This window comes from Phodopus roborovskii, unplaced genomic scaffold, assembly GCF_943737965.1.
Source record: "Phodopus roborovskii unplaced genomic scaffold, PHOROB, whole genome shotgun sequence".
Taxonomy (NCBI): Eukaryota; Metazoa; Chordata; class Mammalia; order Rodentia; family Cricetidae; genus Phodopus; species Phodopus roborovskii.
Genome location: NW_026126517.1, coordinates 44,186,260 through 44,209,179, shown reverse-complemented (window position 1 = coordinate 44,209,179; position 22,920 = coordinate 44,186,260). Strand labels below are relative to the sequence as shown.

The following is a 22,920-nucleotide window of genomic DNA, read 5'->3' as shown; positions in this document are numbered from 1 at the left end:
GCACACTTTTAATCCCGACACTCAGGAGGCAGAGGCAGGCGGATTTCTGTGAGGTCAAGGCCAGCCTGGTCTACAAAAGCCAGATCCAGGACAGGCTCCAAAGCTACACAGAGAAACCCTGCCAGGGGTGGGGGAGGGGGCATATAAAACCAAGTTTACCCAGCTTCTTTAATAACAAAATCTGTATTCTACGCAGTACTAAGTATCCTGCCAAAGAAGTCTAATCATGACCACTGAGTCTAATCATGCTTGTATATTAGAAATTCCCAGCAATAATAAGTATGCCAAAAGAAATACTGTATCACAGCCACAGTGTCTTCTGACTATAGATAGGGAAACCACCCTAAGTTTTGAGAAAAACCTGTATCTATGCCAAGAATCAAAGACTGGATCTGGAACTCCAGCTGCTCGCATTAGAGCTGGATCATAAAATGAGCCTCTTCACTGAATGCGTATCAGTTTCATCTTCTCTATTCCCATAGCATGGCTACTGTGTGTACAGAACCAGGAAAGCCATACCAAGCAAGGTAGAACTGCTTTTAAAATTAATGCTAGGACTGGAGAGATGGCTCAACAATTAAGAAATATACTGTTGTTGCAGTGAACCTGAGTTCAGCTTCCAGCACCCACATCCAGTGGCTCACAACCACCAGTAACTCCCAACTCCAGGAGTCTAGTCTTCTTCTAGACTCCTCAAACACTGCACTCACACATGTACACATAAACACTTAAAAACAAAAAATAAGTCTTTTAAAAATAGATAAGAGGCTTCCTTACTACAATCTTTTTTTGTACAAATGCTATTTGTTTTGTTAAACTAACTCTTGTCTCTATAGCTCAGGAAGGGATCGTTGTTTGACAAAGCAAAGGAGTCATTAAGGTTCCAGATGCTTCCTAAGGCTGTTGCATTTTAATCATATTTATAATACCCCGTGTGCCCACATGACAGGTAGTAGCTTTTACTTTCACCATAAACTTTAAAGCAAAAATCAGGATATTCCTTTTATATTCTTCTTACCTATAGGTAATATGACTTAACATAATGAAGAGACCTTAAATTTATGACAAACACAGCAGAAAAAGAAGAAGCAGGGATTGGGAAGCAGAACTGCCTACGTTTTTGTCCCAGCTTCACCTCTGTCTAGCGGTAGGGCCCTGGATCAGTCTTTGATCCCTCTGAGACTCAGCAAAAGAAGGGCCAAAAGGTCTGCATCCACTACAGAGGCCACTGTGTGCTAACACACAGAAAGCATACAGTAGAAGGCCTAAGCAGCAAAGTCCTGCCAGGCTAACTATAATAAATATATTAAAAACATGAAACAGAATGAGAATTTACTTTGTACAATAATAGCATAATAACAAAAATACAAGAGGCATACCTCAAGCAAGTATCTTAGCGAATACGGGAGAAGGTTCCGCAAGGTGAGAGAAGGGTAAAGGTGGATAACATAGGCTGGGTCCCAGTCTTCCCCATGGGCACCGATGTAGCTCAGCTCATCAGGCAGGGCGACCGTGTTCACAATGAGCGGTAAGAAGTTGACCTCCACTGCAGGGCACTGAAGCACACACCTGACCTCCGTGCTACGATGAAGCTCTTCCTTCCAGGAAATGTACGTGGTGGACTGTGTGTACTGCTGCTCTAAGCTGCCCGCTGGCTGAATGTACAGCTGACATCTAGAGGGTTCGACAGAAGGTAAGAAAACAACCTCAGGTTCTTCAAGATGACCCCATAAGGCGAGCACTGATATTCTTACAAATGCAGAAACCACTACTAAGAAAGTTCAGAAAATGCCCAAAGTGACAGTGTTGCCCCACAGAGGAAGGACAACTTAAAATATTTTCATTTTGACTCTAAAGACAAGCTAATAAAATAATCTTAAAAAATTACAAAGCATCAAATATCTGATGAAAACTTCATATTATAACTTCAATGATAACATATGTATTTCTGCTCGTAAGAATAAACTCTTATGTGCCCTAATAATAGCTGTTGCATTGCTAGGACAGTAAAAATGTGAGGCTGCTCTCCCTAAAACATACTGATCCAACTCATAAAACTAAGGATATACAAGTTTGTTTTCTTTTATAACATTTGTTTATATACTTAACAACCCACATTAATTGTACAAATTAGGCTTCGCTATGCTATTTCCACATACCCTATGCCAACTGTACGTACTCATCTTTCTCCATTCCACCCCAACACCCCCAAGATCCCAAATTTTCCTCAGCAGTGATGTCCATCCGTCCTCAGCTCTGGTGATCACCATCCTATTTGGAAGCTTAATACATCCACAGATGTGCATACCTATAGGAATCCAAAGGGACGTGAAACTCCTCCTCAGGTCTTGCTATTCCAATGCGCTCCAACAGCTTAATATTCTTGACAAACTTGTAGATGATAAATGCTATCGAGAAGTGGTTTTTAATCTGTTGGAATGGACATATGGATGGTTTTATTTAAGTGATACATAAGTTAAAAAGAAAGCATTAGCAGTACACAGATTTACTATGGATCTAAAAAGCTTCAACATAATATTGGAACATGTTTCCATAGGCTAACAATAATATTTAGGTACTTGAGTGTTATATGTAAACACCAAACTGAATGTTTAAATGACAGTTGCCAAGTCAATAATGCAACATCATCTACATATTGCGTGTACATTGTTAGTCTTTGCCACCATTAAGGATGTAGCACTCCTGAAGATTTCAGCCATGCTTTTGATGGGAGATGTCATTCTGTAAATGTTTCTCATACAAGATAGGTGGGACTAGGAGACCAGGAGGATTCGAGGAAGTAGTAAGGAGGAGTCAAGATGGAGAGTCTGGAGAAAGCAGAATGTCAGTCGGCTCCCCGGTAAGAGAAGACCACGTGAAAATACATAGATCAGCAGAAATGGGTTAATACTTAAGACAAAGCTAGCAATAAGAAACTAGTACCAGGCCAATAGCATTATATCAAATATAGAGTCTCAGTTGTGTTATTTGGGGCAGGCACGGTGGCGGGACAAGACCAGCGGCGGGAGAAAAAGCCTTACTCCTTACATGCTTTCTCCATTACAACCTCCCATTAACACACCATGTGACAAAGAATCAAACAAAGTCATGGAGCTCTTTTCCTGACTGCCCTGTGGTGTGAGTTGCAGCTAACAATGCCTAAGAGGTCTGTATGCATGCGTCAGGCGGGGAGAAATGCACTTTACACTGACACATACATTAAGCCTAGGTAATGCTGGAAAGACTAAAAGGTTTGGTACACCCTAAAAGTAAAAAGAAAAATGTTTATGCAGATTAAAAGGCAGATTAAAATGCCTTTCTTTTTTCTTTTTTTTCATATATGAGAGTAGGACATTCCAAACACCTCACACACATCTGAAAAATGCAACCTCAAGTGTTGATCTACCAAGAGAACAGAAGGCTAGCCTATCTGATAATCAACCATAACTATAGCATCTCAGTTCCAAATTCCTAAAACAGCACAATAATGTTTAGATGCTTAAGTGTTCCAAATCTCTAAAGGAACATAAATGCTTATGGGTTCGTGGGCAGTAAAGCTGGACTTGAAAAATAAATAAGTAAAACTGCTTTTCAGGCCATTTAAAATGAAACATGGTAATAGAACCAGGTAGAAACAGAAGCTGTTTCACTTAGTCATTTATTTCTAAATCATCAGAGGTGCTCAGGAAGTTTACTGGACCTCTCAAACCCAGCTAAGTGAGTGAATTCTACCTGGCACGTCCAAAAGGACACAGGCTGTCACAGCATTACCTGCAGAGGCGAGCGGAGAGTGATGACCTTATTTCCTTCTGTTGCGTCAATCTGCACCAACACAGAATCAGAACGGCTGGCACCAGGATTCCGTACATTATACAATCGCCGGCCAGGCCTGGCAACAGGGACACTGCCCACTTCTGTATAGCCATGTGGCACTAAATCAGAGCACAGGAGAAGAAAATTACATATATTCACTTTTTAATAATAACCAACCCTGGGCCTAGAGGGGTGGCTCAAAAGTTAAGAGTACTTGTTGCTTTTGCAGAGGACGTGAGTTCAATTCCCATCACCCATATGGCACGTCACAACCATCTGTAATACCAGTTCTAAGAGATCTGTAGTTCTCTTCTGGCCTCTAGGGGCACCAGGCATGCACATGGTACACAGACACACATGTAAGCATAACACCCATAAAATAAATAACTTCAGCAAAATAATAACATCTTGATAATAACAAAGGTAGGCTTGCTCATCATTAGAAAATATATTTTCCTAAGATTCTGATATTGAAAAAATACAAACAACTAATAATGTAAAATTTTTGCTACAAACTATGAAGGGTTGAATATACTAAAATCAAATAAAATCCAACCTATCTTTTTTTTTTATTCTCTCAACTAGGTAGCAACCCCCTTGTCTTCATAATGGTTTCATTACCATCAATATTCTAGACTTCTGACTATGATCACTTTTCTCTCTTAACTGAATACTCACCCTTTTTGAAAAATAATGCTTATTATCTGGGGCACAGTAATAATCAAGTTTTATAGGATAGTTACTAATTAAGACCAATGTTATGTTTAAAAGAAGCCCAGAGATGAATTATCAGCTATTTATTGCAACCACTGACTAATGTCTCACAGGATATCTTCAGCAAAATAACATTGGATGTTTCATCAAAAATAAGCTGCCACAATTCCTGCAATGCTCTGAAGACACAGAAAGTGCAGCATACCAAAGGTCAGCGTGAAGAAGGAACTCTCCTGCCGGCTCAGAATTGACAGCTTTCCTTGATGCGAAGGTTCTAGGCTGGCATATTCCAGTTCCAAATGCTGACCAGCATCCACATCATAAATGTCACTCTTCTCCAGGGAACCCATGACCCTGAGGTTACGATTGGGCTGTACCTTAATGGAAACACCTAGGGCATTTTTGATTGTGAAAGGAGCCCTGTCTTTTAGAGAGTAGTCGAAAGTAGAAGCAGCTCCCTCCGAGAAACCCTGCAAAGGACGTGGCAAGGTGAAACCTCAGCAGTATACTTCTTACAAGCATTTTACCATGGCAACATGTTTTCTGAAATTAATTTGGTGACAAAAAAAAAATCCATACATGTTTCATTCTAAGATCATATATGAAATGTTCCAAAATAAAATCACACATACTTTTGCTAAGTTGTTGAAAACATTAAGACAGCTTTTAGATATTGTGATATTCATTGTAGCTCCTGAAGAAATATGAACTGCCATTTGTGGTTCAGGAATAAAATCATCTCCTGGCATCAAACTTTTATCCTGGATCGGGTTCTTCTTCACCTAGAAAGATAAACACCATACAGAACGTATGTCATCAGCCAAATAACCAATGGTAGCTTTTAAAAGCTCAACATTGAGAGATTCAGCTGAACTGGTTGGTTTACACTATGGCTCCTCAAGAACTCATTTTCAGCACATAGAGCATCTCAATGATTCTGCAAAAATAAGGAGCCTTCTCTCCACACTTAGGCCATGGACAAGGAAATGCTCAGCATAATGCTGAGAATGAAGTATGAGGGCTCAGCCACACCTTCTGATTTCTTGCTCTGCCAGGCAAGCTAGCTCTTTGCCTGGCATATGTGATAGGTTCTGAGTTCCCAGCAAATGGAGGTGGCTTCAGCGTCTAACTGATTCTAGAAGTGTCATCTGGAAATAAGATGATTTTTCCTACTACTTTTTTGGTAAGTAATATGGTAAGCTTTTGGATTAAATTTATTGTAAATAACATTCACATTCTCATTCCAATAGCATTTCAAAACCTTTGTTAAATATTCTCTTTCAATCTCATTATGCCAGAGAGAAGTGGACCAGATACTGTTTCTGCTTTAGTTAGGAGGAATAGGGATACAAGGTAAGTGAGTGGACATCTCTAAAAAAATGAACTTGCTACACAGTTTCTATATGTGAGACCCCCTCCATCACTGACCACAAGCAAGGCAGGTGGTGATGGTCTGTTAATAGCACAAATCTCACATTCCTGCATATCTAGAAAATCATACATTGTCATCAAGGATTCTGAAATACTAAGATATGTCAAAACCATAGGGTTTATAATAATATTAATTCTCAATTTGGGGGGATCATCCCTAAAACTCACTGGAGAATTAAGAAGGTTCCATTCATGATTTTCATCTACCAATATGGAGTATATTAGAAATGAAAACTAAGAACACTTTTAATACTTAAAACTAAAATTATGTATCAACATTTTAAAGGAAAAACCATCTTAAAAGTGTAAACATGAAGGAAGGCTTTGATAAGTGTCCTGAATGCCTGTAGTAAGAGATGGATTCTCACTTCTGCTACACATTCAGCCTGAACTTCCATATTCAGTCTCTCAAAAGCTGTACATTCATGAGAAACAGGAATGACAATTATATATGACATTGCATTATTACTGTGAAAGGAGTTACCACCTCAAGAACTTTTTAAGGGGTTTCACAGACCCAGGACCAAATCTTGGAAGTCACTGAACTAAAGTCTACTAAGGAGGACGCTTGTCACCATGCTGTACAAAGCACTGGCTTCCTTACGTTAAGCTTTAAGCTCCATGGTTTCTTCCCCTCCACTCTTTCAATAAGTGGCTCCCAGACAGCATGGATTTCGTTATAATAGTGAACCTGAAAAGGTGAGATACAGAATTTCAGTTACTTGGTTGTTCAACATTAATCATATAATTATGTAATCCTTAGAAAAATTATATTAAGCTACTGTTTTATACCAAAAGCCATTTAAAAACCCCACCTAAAGAAACACATACAAAATACAATGTAGTTCCCCCTTTCTAATGCTCTACTGTCATAAACTACTTAGCAAGAGAGTCTTTAAAAATAATTATCACATGTAATTCTACATCATTACATTAGATATTAGACTATGCTATCTGTTCACATGGAGACTTGCTCAGCCATGCATCTTATTTCTGCAATGGTACTTGACAGCTGTACCCTGGAGGTGACACTCTGGCCATACCTCTAGTGTCATGTCAGCAGCAGCAGCCATTAGAGAAGTCCAGTTTTTAATATTTCCAGAGAACTTAGACTCTGCCAATAATAGAGGCACGGTACGATGGCCAAGACCACATTCCAAGGTGACTTGAACTGACTCCACGGCAACCACACAGTTTTCCTCTATCAGTGGATGTTCAGAGACTCTGAAATTTTCTGTTACTTCTGTTGCCATGTCAACACCAAGAAACCAAGAGTTATAATCAGTAATAGATTTGATGCCCCAGAGATTGTCCATCTCCTTAGCAGTGTCTTTCGATTCATCTTCTTTGGGCTTTGGAGACATAGCTGCCAGGATCGTCATCACAGTATTAAGGATTATAGGTGAGATCTTTAAAAAGGAAAGCAGAAAAAAATATTTAGAATAGATTCCTGTCCAAATGAGAATTAAAACACATGACTTCAAAAGTTAAAATTAAATAACAAATTTAAATACATTAAGGTCTGAACAAAGGAACCTTTAGCCAAAGATATGTATGGGAGGCACCAACCTTAATTACAAACTCTTTAACCATGATATTTATGTTTTGTTTTCCTGAAGCCCATGTGCACTTTTCCATAAACAAAGAGCAGGGTTGTAACACCTAGAAGCAGAAAAGTGAAAGTCACATTTCCCCAATAATGGATCCATTATGTCCCATACCTTGTAAGAACTAGCCCAGCTTTACTACAAGCAAAGTCACATTAGCTGAGGCTCTTGGCGTCACTCCTACACCAAAACAAAACTGTCACAGTTCAAGGACTCTTGAGTAGTCCCAAAGTATTCCCTTCTTGCTAAAACACCTTTTAAATGATGCCCTACATAATATGCACCTTTTGAGGTAACTATAAACATGAGCTAACACCTAGGGCACATTGAGTGCATAACATTTCATGAAGACGAATAGGTTGTGAATATCACAGATGGTCCTTCTGTGAACAAATCTCAACCCTTCAAACTTGATGATTAAACTATGAAGCCTGGAATCCTACATACATCATTAAAGATATAAAGTAGCTTTGCCTCTTAGTGAATGAGGCCATGACAACAGCATAACTATGGTGGTTTTTAAATAGAACCTATCTTCAATGAAGTGACTGCTATCAGTTTTCTATGACATGTAAAAGATGACATGTCTAAGAATAATTCATGATCAGGCACAGACACTTAGGCTTCACTTCTCTGTGCTCATAACATAGCTCAAAAATTCCTCAACTTTAAACCGCTGCAAATGAGTCAGGCAATGTATGACTCTCTTAGCATAAAGTTATAGAAATGGCACTAAAAATAAGTGGTATAAGTAAAGTAACTAAAATCACAAGTTTCAATAATGATGCAAAGCATAATTTAAATGAACTTTTAATGACAAAACACAACCCTTTCATTTAGTCACATGAGTCCAATTAAATTTTTTTCATACCAAGATTATTTTCTCATTGGTGGTACTATGAGGAACAAGTAGAAAGCAGGAACAAAACACTGGGTCCTGATAAAATTCAAAATCTATCCAATAGAAATGCAACAATAAAAAGAGTTCATTTGGAAGCACCCTACTTCTGCCACTGGTGGTCATGACTAAGCCTCCTAACGCCGTCCAACCTCAAGGCCAATCCGTAAAGCCCAAGTCTGTGAGTCCAGCATTGCTCCCCCTAGGGTTCCACCCTCGCATGTGCTTCACCACCAGTCTCCATGGTCTTTCTCACCGTGGTGATGCTCTTCCCTCTCCTTTCTCTCAGGAAGGGGCAGGCAAGCACTTTCAGGTCTCTCACAGATGCTTCCATCATCTGCTCGAGTTTGGACGTTGACAAGGAGAGGTTACACTGGAATGAGGCTGTCAGAGCAGGAGCGTCAGCCCTCGTCAGGTTGGCAACGAACACCACCTCTGGGTCTGTGATCATGGCCTTCAAGGTCATATTTGGCCTCACGGGATCATCTGAAGAAACACCAGGGGCAGAAAATTTTTAATGTAAATCTTCACAATAGGCCATGTATCCATAGCTGATTCCATATTTTAAAAAAAAAAATTCAATTAGATATCTAGCGGAAGATGGTCATTGCTAGTTGGAGCCTTTAGAAATGACATGTTCTGGGTGGTTCCTGGGGTGGAATGCAGGTGTGTACACATATGAACAAATACACAATGTGTTAAGTAGCACTGCAGGGGCAAGGGGCAGAAAACAGAGAGCGGTGAGGAAGACTCTGATGAAGGAGACTAACCACTGTCACCAGTTCACTGCAGCTTCACCCAAAAGACCACTGTCCATGCCACATGAGCTACAGTATGAACTTACAGATGTGAGCATGACATTATCAGGTGTGACCACTATTCAAAACATCACAGCAAATGGGAAAATATATTTCAATCGTGCCAATGCATCATCAGTTTGTGACTTCACCGAGTTTTTGTTTTGTTTTGTTTTTGTTGTTGTGGTGGTGGTTGTTGCTGTTGATATGATTTGATTTGTTTTGGTAAACCACTAAATCTAGTCAGTGCTGTTAGAATGCTGACTCATGCTATATTTAGCTTAATCTTCTTATCTATTTATTATATATATACAACATTCTGCATACCACCAGAAGAGGTTACCAGATCTCATTACGGACAGCTGTGAGCCATCATGTGGTTGCTGGGAACTGAACTTGGGACCTCTGAAAGAGCAGACAGTGCTCTTAACCTCTGAGCCACCTCTCCAGCCCGCCAAGTTTTACATTAGAGAAAACAAAATAAAACACAATATCTGACCTTAAAACAATTTAAAATTTAACATAGAAAATCATCAATATACTGATAAAGCTGGGATACAGAAACTTGAAAAGCACCATGTGGGAAATGGCTTCCACCATTCTCCTATGCCAAGCATTCCCAGTCTTCCTGGGGACGAAAGGGGGTTCTGTGTCAGTCATGCCGTGGTCTCTTCTGTCCTCACCTCCCCCTGCTAGCTTGTCTATTGTCCTTCAATGCACTGTAATTCTTCCAAGTATTTTGTCTGAATAAACGGCTCCCTTTTATAAAACGGGCAGCCACTGACTGGTTAACTGCCTCTGTTTCTGAATGAAGAAAACTGATTGAAACCAGAGCAGTGCCCATACTATCACAGAATATATCTATTTTACCTCATTTAAAAACATTTACTTACTGGAATGTTACAAAGAATGTGTTTAAATCAAAAAAAGCCTAATTTTACTTCCTCAAATTTTCCACCTCTGGGTTCTGTTTCTAATTTTATTAAAATGCAGATATCTTCACACAGGACAGATGGGCAAATTCTCCTGACCTTTCTCCATCTTGACTCTCCCCACAGTAGTCTGTCTCGATGGAATCTGTATTTCTTTTGCTATGCTTTCTGGACTCTGAGGCATAGCTTTGATGAAGAAATCGGCCACAGTCATCAGAAACTCCACGCTGGCACACACATACAGCTTGTCAAGGACAGCATCGATCTGACTTCCATTTTTATCTTGTCTGTAACTTACATCAATCATAGAACTGTTGCTATCCTGGTCATCCTTTTTGTCAATCATCCTGAAAAACAAGCATACCATTCATTATTTTCCCCCTGCTAAGATAACAAAGGAATGAAAATTTCCCCTTGCATTTTAATCATCTTTCTTTCACCCTTCAGTTTCTAATCTGAATAGAAAATATAACGGTGTTAATTGGAACATAATCACCCAATTAGCAACCAAGACATGGCTGCCTAATCTCCAAAGATTCATGTGATTAAGCAATTATGGGATATTCTGTAATTATAATGCAATACCAGAGAAACTTATGATGCCGAAAATTATCTTGGGCAATTAGCCAATGCATGAATGCAGTCCCTCAATATACAACACAACCTTTTTATTCTACTAAATAAAAACTCCCTGAAATAATTTATCTATAATTTTATTAGCATATAGAATTTATTCCCATAGTGATCAAATCAACAAGTGTTTATCAGTATCTACAATGATGGTTCCTAGATACCCTCACAAATTGCTGGAGAGATTAAGGCTACCAAACAAGGTGATTTCATCTATCTATCTATACAGCTATACATCTATCCCTATTACCTAAAGAGCTGCGGACAGCTACCCTAGTCAGAAAATTTGTAACTAGAAAAACTGGTTGTATGACAGATATCACACTTTCCTTGCTTGTTCATTTCTCTGAAAAACACAGGGTTCAGAAGAATCCAGTAAATAGACAATGCTGTCCAAGTTTAAATAGCAACATAGTCTTTCGCACAAAAAAGTACAAAATATGATACATCTCATTCCATGAGAAAGTAATAAAAACATAAGCTACTTGTGGTTACATATTTCCATATTTCATACCAGACTGGTACAAGTTAATCTTTCAAAATGGGTCAATAATGCAACAATGCTACTAAGTATACTCCTATTAAGACAAAGAAATTCTGCAGAATTGTTTTGAAAGACAAAGTAAACAAGGAAAAAATCTTGCACAAATTTAAGGATTCTAAAAATTAATAATAATTCTGCCTACTGGCAATAATCTGGAAAAACATATCACCAACCCAAGTGGATTTACCCATTAGAACTCAAGTCCTCTAGTTCTCATTGTTAAGCTGGCACTTGGCTTTAATAATAAATTCCCCTTTCATTTAAACTGTGAAGCAGAGGAACCAGAGAGGACCGTTACACCTTCTTGCTACTCAATTCTGAAAAGAAAAAAAATGACCAAACAGCAGACTCTGATGAGGACTCACACCTCACAATGGCAGGCTGACATCCACCCGAAACCCTACACGGCGAATCCTGATCCGACATACCTGGATGTTGCTCTCTCAGTTCCTTCCCGGAGATCATCAAGAGTGCATGTCTTCAGTTTAAGGCTGACATCCATAGATCCATCCTTGAACATCCTCCCTGCAGAAGCCATCAGGTGAAGTCTGAGCTCACCAAGACGGAAACTGTCGTTATGAAACGAAAGTCTGGACTCCTGTAATACATTTTACAAGCAAAGAAATACATGATTTTTAAATATTGCATGAGTACACTTAAGCACATTTCTTAATTCAAAGCTTAAATGCAAACCAACTCACAAGGTTCTAAGTTCTGAATAACATAAATGGAACTAAGGATAATGAACACAGGTGAATGCATGGGTGCACTCAGATATCGACATGTACCCTTGGCTCACTGGCCATTACTCAACGTGTTCACTAATTTCAGACAGTACAGAGACTGCAGGGAGGTGAGAATGATAGCATAACTAGAAAAGAGGATGCTTTTACCTTATAAACACAGATATAATCTACAAACTTGTAGATTTGACAGAAATGACATGTTATGCAACAGATGCCTGTAATGCACAGACATTTCCAATCAATCCCTGAGGCAGATTGTCTGGAGTAGATAAGATGAGGTTCAGGTACTGTAACATTGAACATTTCTATGCAAAATAAAAAAGCTCCAAGTGGCTCCATGAAAATCACTAAGGACACAAACTGTACCACTGCCTACTACTGATAAAGGAAGCCACTGCACTCACTGAAAGTGCACAGAATGAGAAGTAACAGAAAAAAAAAAAAAAAGGAAAAGGAAAATAAGGATATGCACCAAAATAAAAGTGACAGTATGCAGTGTCTAAATGAGTACGGCTAAAGAGAGAAGCCAAGAGAGCAGCAGCATTTTAAGGCTGGAGATCAACAGACACCTGCCCTTCAGTGAAATCAAGGATGTGTGGAACTTGCACTTTCAGTAACGGCAGTTGTTGAGATGTGCACAAACACCAAACACTAGAACTTCAGGTGGTTCACTGCACAAATGGCAGGAACTATCACAAAGCTCAACTGGAGAAATATATGAATATTGTATAACTTCCAGAAAATTGAAGTGCAAACAGCATATGAAATAAACTCTATACAGACATAAACTCTATAATAGATATAGACTATGTGTATTATATGACATGTTATGAGCACATATTTTAATATGACATAACTAATTTATAAAATAAAATATATTACAAGATACCATGCAATACAAATGGCTTTCTAAAGTATTTTTGACCTATTAATATATATGCTAACCCATTACTGACTGAGGCATGATCATAAAAGGCTCCAAAGACAGCATTGTTCTTCTTAAATAGTGACTACTGATGTATAAAATTAAACATGTGGCCAGTCAGTCAAATAGAACACTGCTGTATTAGTGATGGGCAAAATGCATTTTGGTGCTGCATTACTGGAAAGAGGGAAATCCTGAACACCTTTCCTTGGCCTGGTAAGCTTTAGAAGCCTATGGTGAAAGGCTGAGCATATGAAGCCATGCATATTTTTCAGACCAAACAGTGATTTGTAAATGCACTGAATTTTATTAATAGTTACAACAAAAAAATGCCAACATACAAAAACTGTATACTCTTAAGAGCAAAGGATTTATCTCCAGCAACAACAACAGCAACAACAAAATGTACTACTCACCTGGTGGCTGTCATTGTTGTAAAGGATGATGGACAGAGAGTCAAAGTGAAAGTCAAACTGAAGAGTGACAGTCTGATCCACGGAGGGCTTCGGGTCTGTCAAATCTTGTTCTGATGGTTCAAACGTGAATAAGAAAAATCACACAGCTCTTAAGTAGGAACATGGTTTTAAACATTTTAAAGCGGGAATGATAAATTATTATCCTAAGTTTACATCATACTTTCTATCATATTTAAATAACTCACCAGACAATTAATAAAAATGGCAATGACTGATCACTATATAGCTAGTAAAGGACAAAACGGCAGAGGTAGACTACAGGAAAAAAGATCTTATAAATAAAATCAAGACGACTTTTTGAAACATCCCTTCAAAGTAAGGCTAGTTACTGCAGTTTGTTATTACCTGCCTAGACTGGGTAGCTGGCAAAAAATCTTCTGCAGGAGGAAACACTTTCCAGAGAGAGCTGGGGTATGTGGTGACTACGAGGAGACTTGCTCACTAGTAGAGCTGGAGAGTGCATTGTGACAGGGAGCCCTTGGAATACTGACATGAAGGAATCCCAGAGGTAACTTCAATTTCCTTCCCATCTTCAGACAGATAGGATATGCAGCACAGTCCATTTCAATGCTCTCATAAGTCTACATTGTTTTGGAGACTCAGGGTCCTTCTTTAGGAAAATTACTAAAAAAGCAAGGCTTTGCTAGGCTGGAAAACCCTGTGGCTTTTGCTCCATGTTTTCAAAAAATGATTTCTGTTCCAACCTTCATTGCATTTGTAGTTTGCATCTGAACACATTAACATTCCCAAGTGTTACATTGACCATCAAATGAGAACCAGAAACACAAATCCGATCACAGCTAAATTCAATGAGACCATTCATCGCCAATGTCTGTTCATCTCCACAGTGTCCTATCTATTAACAACAGCCTATTCATCTAGTATTTGTCTACACCCAATACAAACCCAAACTCAAAAAATGCCCCTAGTCTCAGCCATTTGAACCAGAAACATTTTATACACTCTTAGAATTCCAAAGCATGCCCAGCCTAATTATAGAAGTAGTGTTGGTACCATAACAGTAATTACTAATGGCAGCTTCATCAGTAAAGCACAAAGAGCAGCAAGGAGGGGTTAATGGGAGCAAAGGGTTCTTTATCTTGCCTTAGTTGTGGAAAAGTCACCTATGGACTGTCTCATTAAAAATACCTGCTATCCACATCAATGACTTTAAATAATGGACAATCCAAAAAGCAGGGCACAGGGGGGACACCTGTAACTCCAGCACCCAGGGATTAAACCAGCACACAGGTTTGAGGCCAGCATGGCCTACAAAATGTTCCTCAAAAACAATTAGAAAAGAAAGAAAAATACCTGAAATTATATCCCATGTACCACTTAAAATGGCTGAATTTAAAGGGACACGGTGCTCTTAAAACATTTAATTTTAATAACCTAGAAATTTCCTGACACAGTTCAGAGCATCATTCTTCACTAAAGTCAGGTATACCTTCCTTCCTCATGATTCAGTCAACATACCATGGTTCTTTTCTCTGAATTATTCTGACATCTTACTACACTACCTTCCTGCTTTGTGTTTCCTCTCTAAGTAGGGACCACCTCAGCGCCCAGTGAATTCAGCAAACATAGATGCCACAAGCCAAGGGCAAATACTCACTTTGGAGGCAAGAATAACTGATTCTCCCCTTGCCGTAGCCAAGGCATACACCCTCCTCTGGGAGCTTCAATAGGAGTCCCAGCTTCAGCAGACCTTCCATAGTAAACACCAAGAATACTAAAGCCTTTCACTGCACTGTGCTGCAGAACTGTTAATTTTTCAATACCAACACATAGTTCCCACCAGCTTTTACCTTGAAGGTAGTCAGGCCCACTCCGAGTATCTCTCTTCACTCTTGCAGCTTCCTGTGCAGACTGGGTAGGGCTTGACTGTGAAGAAGCTTCCCCAAGGTTTTCCAGCAAAATTTTCATTAACACTGTCAAGTCATCTTGACTGAGAGCAACCTGAAAATAATTTATTTATGTGATGTATGAAAAAATAGAATATTGTGTCTTTATAGCTTCATGAATGAATGATTCATCTGTTTGAGAGAGGTAGAACACATGTGCTGAGACCACAGCATCAGCAGAGAAACAGTTTGCCATCATCTAGGATGACACATGCCTCAAGTGCCTTTGGGACCCAGTACCCTTCCTGCCTGACCAGAGGCCACATCACCCTATTCCCGGGCCTCACTCCAGTCTCCACTCTGCCCATCTCTCATCTCACCCAGCACTAGCTCCTTTGCTGTCACTTGCTTCCCTCTAAGTTCAATACAGGGTGTTGCTCAGTTTCTGGTCTCTATCAGAACTGAGATGTTCTCTTGCTCTGTAGTTCTGTTCTCAGTACAGACACGACTGGATATATACAAAACATCTGTTTAGCTTAGCAAAAACATCACCTCTTGCAATAATAGCTAACCCAACTACCAAGTACTTTCTAAGCAGCATCCCCCTTTTTTACCTAAAAAGGGGCATGTGAGATAAATAAATAAATAGAATAAAAAGATCTTGAGACAGATCTGTATCGGCTCTATATCTTTAAGCTGTGTGTGAGCCACGTGTCTCAGCTTCTTCAGTGCAAGTCTTTTTTTAATCTTTGGGACATGAATAACAGCATCTTACAATGGAGAGCTGAACAACACGAAGCAGCCAGACTGAAGGAAACTGGAACAGGCTATTGAGGTCCATTACCTCAGGCTTCACTTCAAAGCTTCTCATCCTTTCCCTTGTGCAGCCCTCCCTCCCCTGGCACACACAACAGTCCTCCAAGCTTGTATAACCACCTGCATTTAACTTCACACAAAACGCATCCATGTATCTTCTTCAAGCACTGCCTAGCTCCCTGCCTATACAGTGATGGGGGAACATGAGGCACCAGGAAATAGCCGAGGACATTTTGCTTATCCCAAGCCCAGGCTTCTGGTAACAGGTGTGGCATCAACTGTAAAACTTCCTACTTGTGATGTCATCCTGGGCAGCAGCTAACTTGAGGAACTGCACCACCTATTAGGTGGCCCTTCCATGCCTCTGGAGCACAGTGCTGAGAGTGTGGCCCCTGCTTTCTAACTATTGATGAGATCTCCTGGAAACGTTGCTGGGGTCATCCACTCATACCCGTTCTGGTTTCAGCCTTGACCTCAGAAACCTAGACAAACCCAAACTGTGCCACTGAAAATACTACTGCCTCCCAAATAAATGTGCATGCCTACTCAAATAACTACTTCTGAATAAAAGAGGGCCCCTATACAGTGCAATCCTGGTCAGGCTGTTGTATTTAATACATGCAAATCATGCACCAATAAAACATCCCTAAACTAGAAAGAATACTTTAGTTTTGAATGTTGTATCTGTGTGTTACTTTGAATTCTCTGACAGTTTTACTACAATAAGAATTTAATCGAATTTTTCAAAACAAAACAAAAAAATTATTTTCAGTAGACTTCCATAGGCCACATCTCAGGCTTCATCCTGGCTTTGCCAAATGTCTAACTAAAGTGAACTAAAGAACAGTGTGGGTCAAGGACCTCACTAATGGTTTTCAGACACACCAGAAACTGCACTGTGAACAAGGCAAGTCGACCCAGCACTTTCTACAATTTATACACTCACTTGCATAGGCTTAAGTTTTCCCTTTATCTCCATGCCTGGAATCTGTGTGTACCATGCTGCTGACAGATTCCGCTGTATGGACAAAAGCATGTTCACTGGTTTTAAGATTTCAATGTCATGCTGAGGCGAGTCAGACTCTAAAACAGTTCTGAAAGAATAACAAAGATTTCTTATAAATATCCACATACTTTTAAATTTATATCTTAAAATGAGGACAGCCATATTTTGTATGCTTTTATAACACTTTCCTAAATGCTCAAAAGCTGTGATGAGGGTTATTTTAGAACGATTATTTTCATCTGTCAACCCATCAGAATAAATCAGGTTTATGTATAGCTATTTGAAACAGTAAACTCAGATAAACTCTGAATCAGGTCTGACAAATGTGTGTACTGTCACCAGGACTGGCTGATAAGTACTAGTACAATGCTGTGTAAGCAAACCATACCTTTCCAAACTGAATCATTAAGAAAGTCATTGTATATTTAGCCTTAATGTGGCACTGTTATTTATCCAATTCAAGGAGAAAAACATATCAAATCTACAAGTTAATGAGCACAGAATAATAATCGTTTCTAGTTTGTCTGCTGATAGCCGTTTATATAACCGAAGAGTTCACTAAAGTCAAGACTTTATGTTTTGATTTAGACTCCTGGATACTTCACTGAACACTCCTAAACATAACAAGGTTTGGGAGTGAACATCTTAAATCACACTACAACTCAGGAAGGTCTCTCTATCAAACAGAAAAACAAATAGCTATGTGGAACTAAGGAGAACAAACAAATGTTACTAAGTACAGAGTTCTTTTTCTATCTTGAGATTGGGTCTCACCATGTTGCCTAAACTCATCTCAAACTTGTGAGCTCATGACTCTCCCAGCTCAGCATCCTGAATAGGTGCCCTTCCCCTTCCTTATTAAGAAACTTTAATTTTACAACCATATTTAAAAAATGGAAAAAACCAACTAAACTATAAAATTATTAAGACAAATTGTAGGCATTACAAAGCATACTACCATTAACTACTGGCCAGAAAGCAGCAGTCAAGTTTCCTAATTGGAATAAGCAAAGAATGAGAAATATGAATTATCACAGTAATTACTGAAGGTGAAAACAAATTTATGGGAATGCACAGAAAGCATCAACCAGCTAGATGATACACACATACCTGGAGAGCTGCAGCTGAGTAAGCTGGATGCTCATCTTATCAGCCACTGGGGGAAGAGAGTAGTGCTCCACAGGCACCAAGCTAAATTTGTTCTCAACTCGGATCAAGCCAAGATCTGCTATAACGGCATTAGGTGACACAGAAGACTGGGGGATAGTAATAACCGGCGCTTTCAAATCAATGTCCATCAGAAGCCGGAAGCTCTTCTGGGCCAAGTCCTTCACACTGGATGCAGCTCTTTCTGCGGCCTGGACTGTGGCAGAGCTCAAGGCTTCTTTGGCAGTTTGGAAATTGTTGAGGAAATTCTGTTAGGAGAGAACAGCAGGTTGACACAGTCCCCCAAGGAAACCCTAAAGAAGCATCTACTCTGAATGAAAGCTCAATACAGAGGGCATGTGAGAGAAACATTGCCTATGACTTAAGCACCCACTTTCCTCAGAATAACCAGGCATCTTAAACTGGAATTTAAATGAAAAGGATGTTAGACAGCATTCTAACCCAGTAAACCTAAGAATATCATAGCCTGATTCATCACAAAAACAATCAAAACTGTAAGTTTCAATATTTGTTCTTCAAGTGCATATTTGGGCATTCTATCAAACAACTAATACTGGAAATCCCTAAATTACATCATCAAATAATACAAACAATAAAATACATAAAAATAATAGCTGAGTGTGGTGGTGTATGCCTTTAGTCCCAGCACTTGGGAGGCAGAGGCAGGAAGATCAGAAACACAAAGTCATCCTGAGCTACACAGTGAACTTGAGGCCAGTCTGAGCTATATGGGATCCCATGTATAAAATACAAGTATTAAATAAAGGAAATAATACATACATAAACAAAAATAAAATACCAACAGTACTTTAAAATGTAACTATGAAAATGTCAGAGAATGATAATTTTTATTTTGTTTTGTTTTCATGGTTTTTCAAGACAGAGTTCCTCTGTATAGCCTGGAACTAGCTCTGCAGACCAGGCTGACCTCAAAATTACAGAGATCCACCTGCCTCTGCCTTCCAAGTGCTGGGATTAAAGTCATGCACCACTACCTCCCAGATGAGAGTGGTAGTTTTTATGTTTAAAAAGAGTATTAAAGTTTACATTTGGGGGCCAGTAACATGACTCAACTGGTTAAGGCAATTGCTGCCCAAGTCTGGCAACCTAAGTTTGATCCCTGGAACCCATGAAAGGTAGGAGAAAACTGACTCCCCAACATTGTCCTCTGACCTGCAAATGGTATGCTGTGGTATGCATGCCCAACACATGATCATACACATGTACACATACACATACAATAATTTGTAAAAAAAAAGTCCATTTGGTTTACTATTATTTAAAATGTTTATTTAATTAGAATATTCTATTCAGAGTTTGGGTGTTTATTATATAGCCCTTCATTATGGTCCCAATCGTAATTGCTCACCTAAGAGTCTGTGCTAAAGGCTACCAGGCTGTGACACTACTGATGCACCATGAGTTTTAGAGTAGGGACTGATGGAAAGAAGTGTAGTCACCAGGGAAATGCTCTTTCTGGGGACACAGGGACCTGGAACCCATCTCTCCCTTCTGTTCCCCAGGAGCCAGGAAATTAACAGCCCTGTTCCAGCATATATCCTCCATCAGAACAGTCTCCTTCATCATAATTCCCAAAACAAGAGAGCCAAACAATCATGGACAAAAGCTACTAATCTTGGAGTTCAAATAAGTTTTTTTTTTCTTTTATGCTGTTTATCACAGGTACTTTGTCACAGTGATAGAAGGCTAACAAAAATATCCTATTAGTGAAGATTTTAACTGTCTAGATTCAGGTACATGGCCACAGTGAGACATTAGTGAGAAATAAATAAATAAACTTACCAAAAGAGACATGAAGAATTTATGAACATAGACAATCTGAATACAGCCCACTTTGAGACTAAGTTTGCCATCCACTTTAGACATATCGCCATAGGCATCGCCTGCTGTGGCATCTGGATACAAAGTCATCTGGAACCTGAAGACTTCATCTCCCAAAATAGAGACAGCCTGGCATTACAAGACAATGAGTAATTACAGCAGAGCTACAGAGTCCTGGCCATTGGACCCTCAGTACTCATTCTGATTCACAGGGGCCTGACAGGTGAGAAACAACATGGAAACTCAACCTTTAACATGCATCAATGTTTTCCTTTTCTATAAACATGACTTCATTAACAAAATGCCTACCCATCACTACTTTCCAGAAATAACTTTTTCAAATAGTTGCATAGCAGGCTTTATAACCCGAAGTCAATCTTCCATTTTCATCTCCAACCCTAATATGCCCAACATATGTCAGTCAAATAACAAACATACAGCAAACAAATAATTAGTGACATGTAGTCCCCAAATAACACACTCCGACACAGAAACAGGTTTTGTAATTACCTTTTTGTGAATGGACAGGGAATCAACATTCAAAACTATGATATTCTCAAGTCTGGCAAACACATCAGTCTGCTTTGGCTTCACAGAAATAGAGGCATCCATTCCTACAGGACACACGTCATTTACAGATATTTCCTTTTTGTAAGCAAGCTTAAGTGTGCTAACATACTACCGAGATACAGGGTAAATAAAAATTACTATCAGACATGCTAACACAATCAGTTCCTATGTATGAGATACCTAAGAAAAAAAGGTGGTACCACTTTTAAGTAAGCATACGCCTCATATGTAAAAGTTGAAAAAATTTCAAAAATTAAAGCCACTGAGTTTTAAATAAAGTAATGTTATTTCTCTGAAAACAATATCCTATGCATTGATGAGATCAGAGCCACTCGCTTGGGGAGACAGTATTTTTCAATGTACTTCACAGATACATGTTATTAAAACTGAAATAAGCATTGTCTTACAGCTAAGAATTATTTCTACAATAATTTATATCTATAGTATAATTTTCTAAACTTTAAAAGTTTGCCATGCTCATGATATCAAAGGCGTAAGGATTTGCAAAGCACTCCTCCTCATGGGAGACTGCCGACAGCTAAGACTTGGAAGTGTTTGCTGAATGTTACTGATTTATCAACCTTCTAGAACTGCTTACATTGTACTATGCACTTGTCCATATGCATAAATGTATAAATGTCACCCTCACAACAACCATGTCACCACTTAAAGGGGGAAGTAAAGTACAGAAAGTTAAACTAATTTGTTTGACACTGACCAGTGGTTAACTTCAAGATTGCAGGCTTTCTGGAATCTACTTTCTGGAATCTACTTATAACCTGAGGCTCAAGTCTCCACTCATGCTGATGACAGGAAAAGTTTAAAATGTCTTCCACAGATTTATTTTTGCTATGCTATGTATGCTCAAAATTAAGGGAAACAAGAGTAGTGACTTCTTTTTTGTTTACACTATGAGTTATTATGATATTCACCTGAGTTTAAAATTATCATATTCTAAAAATGCAATCACAATAAAACCTTAAGTCTCATATATATTCTAAAATTATTTAAATGTGTAAAGAATATCTCAAGTCGGCAATGGAGCAATAGATTTTAACAAGTCTATCTCTACTGTTTCAAAGTACATTTATTCAAAGCTTTCATACATCTTCAATATAAATCCACTCAACTTTCCAAAGCACTATGGAAGGATAATTACTGTTGTTCTTTTGTTACAGTTATAGGAATAAAGGCTAGAGAAGGGGTGAGTGGTCCTGAGTGAGGGTCCTAAGTGAGCGGGGTCCCAAGGAAAGGGACCACGTGGGAGAGCATAGCAGGTTGCATAGCGGGTGAGGGTGACGGAGACGGGGAGGTGGAAGGATGGGTTTATTTAGAAAGGGGAGTGAGGGAGAAGGGAAGAGATGTAGAATGAGGAGTTTATTTAGAAAGGGGAGTGAGGGAGAAGAGGAGACACAGAGGTACTGGGAACAGAAGAGAAGATGGGGAGAGAAACTGAGAGGGGTAGCTGGTGGCCAACCAAAAGAGGAGAGAGAAAACAAAATAGAGAGCAAAAAGAGAATGTAAGTGGGCTGTCTGTCTTCTAAAGGGGTCCTTTACACCTGCCTGCAGACTAGTACTCATGGAATCCTGGGCTGACCAGAGTACTGCCTGAGTGCATTCTGCCAGGTGACAGGGGCAGGCCAGCATAATGCCTGAATCCTCCTTACACTTACCATGTATTTTAATAATTACTTACCATGTATTTTAATATCTGCTATGTTACTCTTCTGATCACAAACAAAGATGTTAAAGGCATTTAATTCAGCTGTGACTTTCAAATCAAACACATCACCTTCAGAAGTGCTGGCCACTGGAAAGTAGTGGAAATCAATGGTCAGTGATGTGCAAAGAAGGTAAAACACAGTGTTAAGTTCACTAATTTAAAAAAAAAAACACATAATATGTAAAAGGAACCCTTAAAGTCTCTATTAAGACAATGTAAATATGTATTTTTGCCACTCAGATAAAACCCAGCATGTTGGCCTTCAGTTATGGACAAAGGCAACCACAATGCCTAGATTAGGCAGACATGGGTTTTTTTGTTTGTTTGTTTGTTTTTTGGTTTTTTTGGTTTTTTTTTGGGGGGGGGGTTCTTTTATCTTTTGGTTTTTGGTCTTTTCCTTCTAGGAAAAGAAAGGAAACCCGTAAGAGTAGAACCT

At 39.1% G+C, this 22,920-nt stretch overlaps 1 protein-coding gene across 4 annotated transcripts in view; it reads right to left on the bottom strand.

The window, feature by feature from the left end:
* The window catches only part of Vps13c (vacuolar protein sorting 13 homolog C), a 147,044-nt gene that overhangs the window by 39,665 nt on the left and 84,459 nt on the right, over positions 1-22,920 (bottom strand). For all 4 annotated transcript variants that reach the window (XM_051197858.1, XM_051197859.1, XM_051197861.1 and 1 more), the window contains 18 exons: positions 22,458-22,571; positions 20,702-20,805; positions 20,153-20,320; positions 18,293-18,597; positions 17,123-17,270; positions 15,325-15,475; positions 13,454-13,563; positions 11,795-11,964; positions 10,292-10,539; positions 8,720-8,949; positions 7,528-7,620; positions 7,002-7,367; positions 6,563-6,649; positions 5,160-5,309; positions 4,733-4,997; positions 3,772-3,932; positions 2,309-2,430; positions 1,380-1,674 (listed from right to left, as the gene is read on the bottom strand). In XM_051197858.1, coding sequence (XP_051053815.1) covers positions 1,380-1,674; positions 2,309-2,430; positions 3,772-3,932; positions 4,733-4,997; positions 5,160-5,309; positions 6,563-6,649; positions 7,002-7,367; positions 7,528-7,620; positions 8,720-8,949; positions 10,292-10,539; positions 11,795-11,964; positions 13,454-13,563; positions 15,325-15,475; positions 17,123-17,270; positions 18,293-18,597; positions 20,153-20,320; positions 20,702-20,805; positions 22,458-22,571 — 3,287 coding nt within the window. The remainder of the gene's footprint in view (positions 1-1,379; positions 1,675-2,308; positions 2,431-3,771; positions 3,933-4,732; positions 4,998-5,159; positions 5,310-6,562; positions 6,650-7,001; positions 7,368-7,527; positions 7,621-8,719; positions 8,950-10,291; positions 10,540-11,794; positions 11,965-13,453; positions 13,564-15,324; positions 15,476-17,122; positions 17,271-18,292; positions 18,598-20,152; positions 20,321-20,701; positions 20,806-22,457; positions 22,572-22,920) is intronic.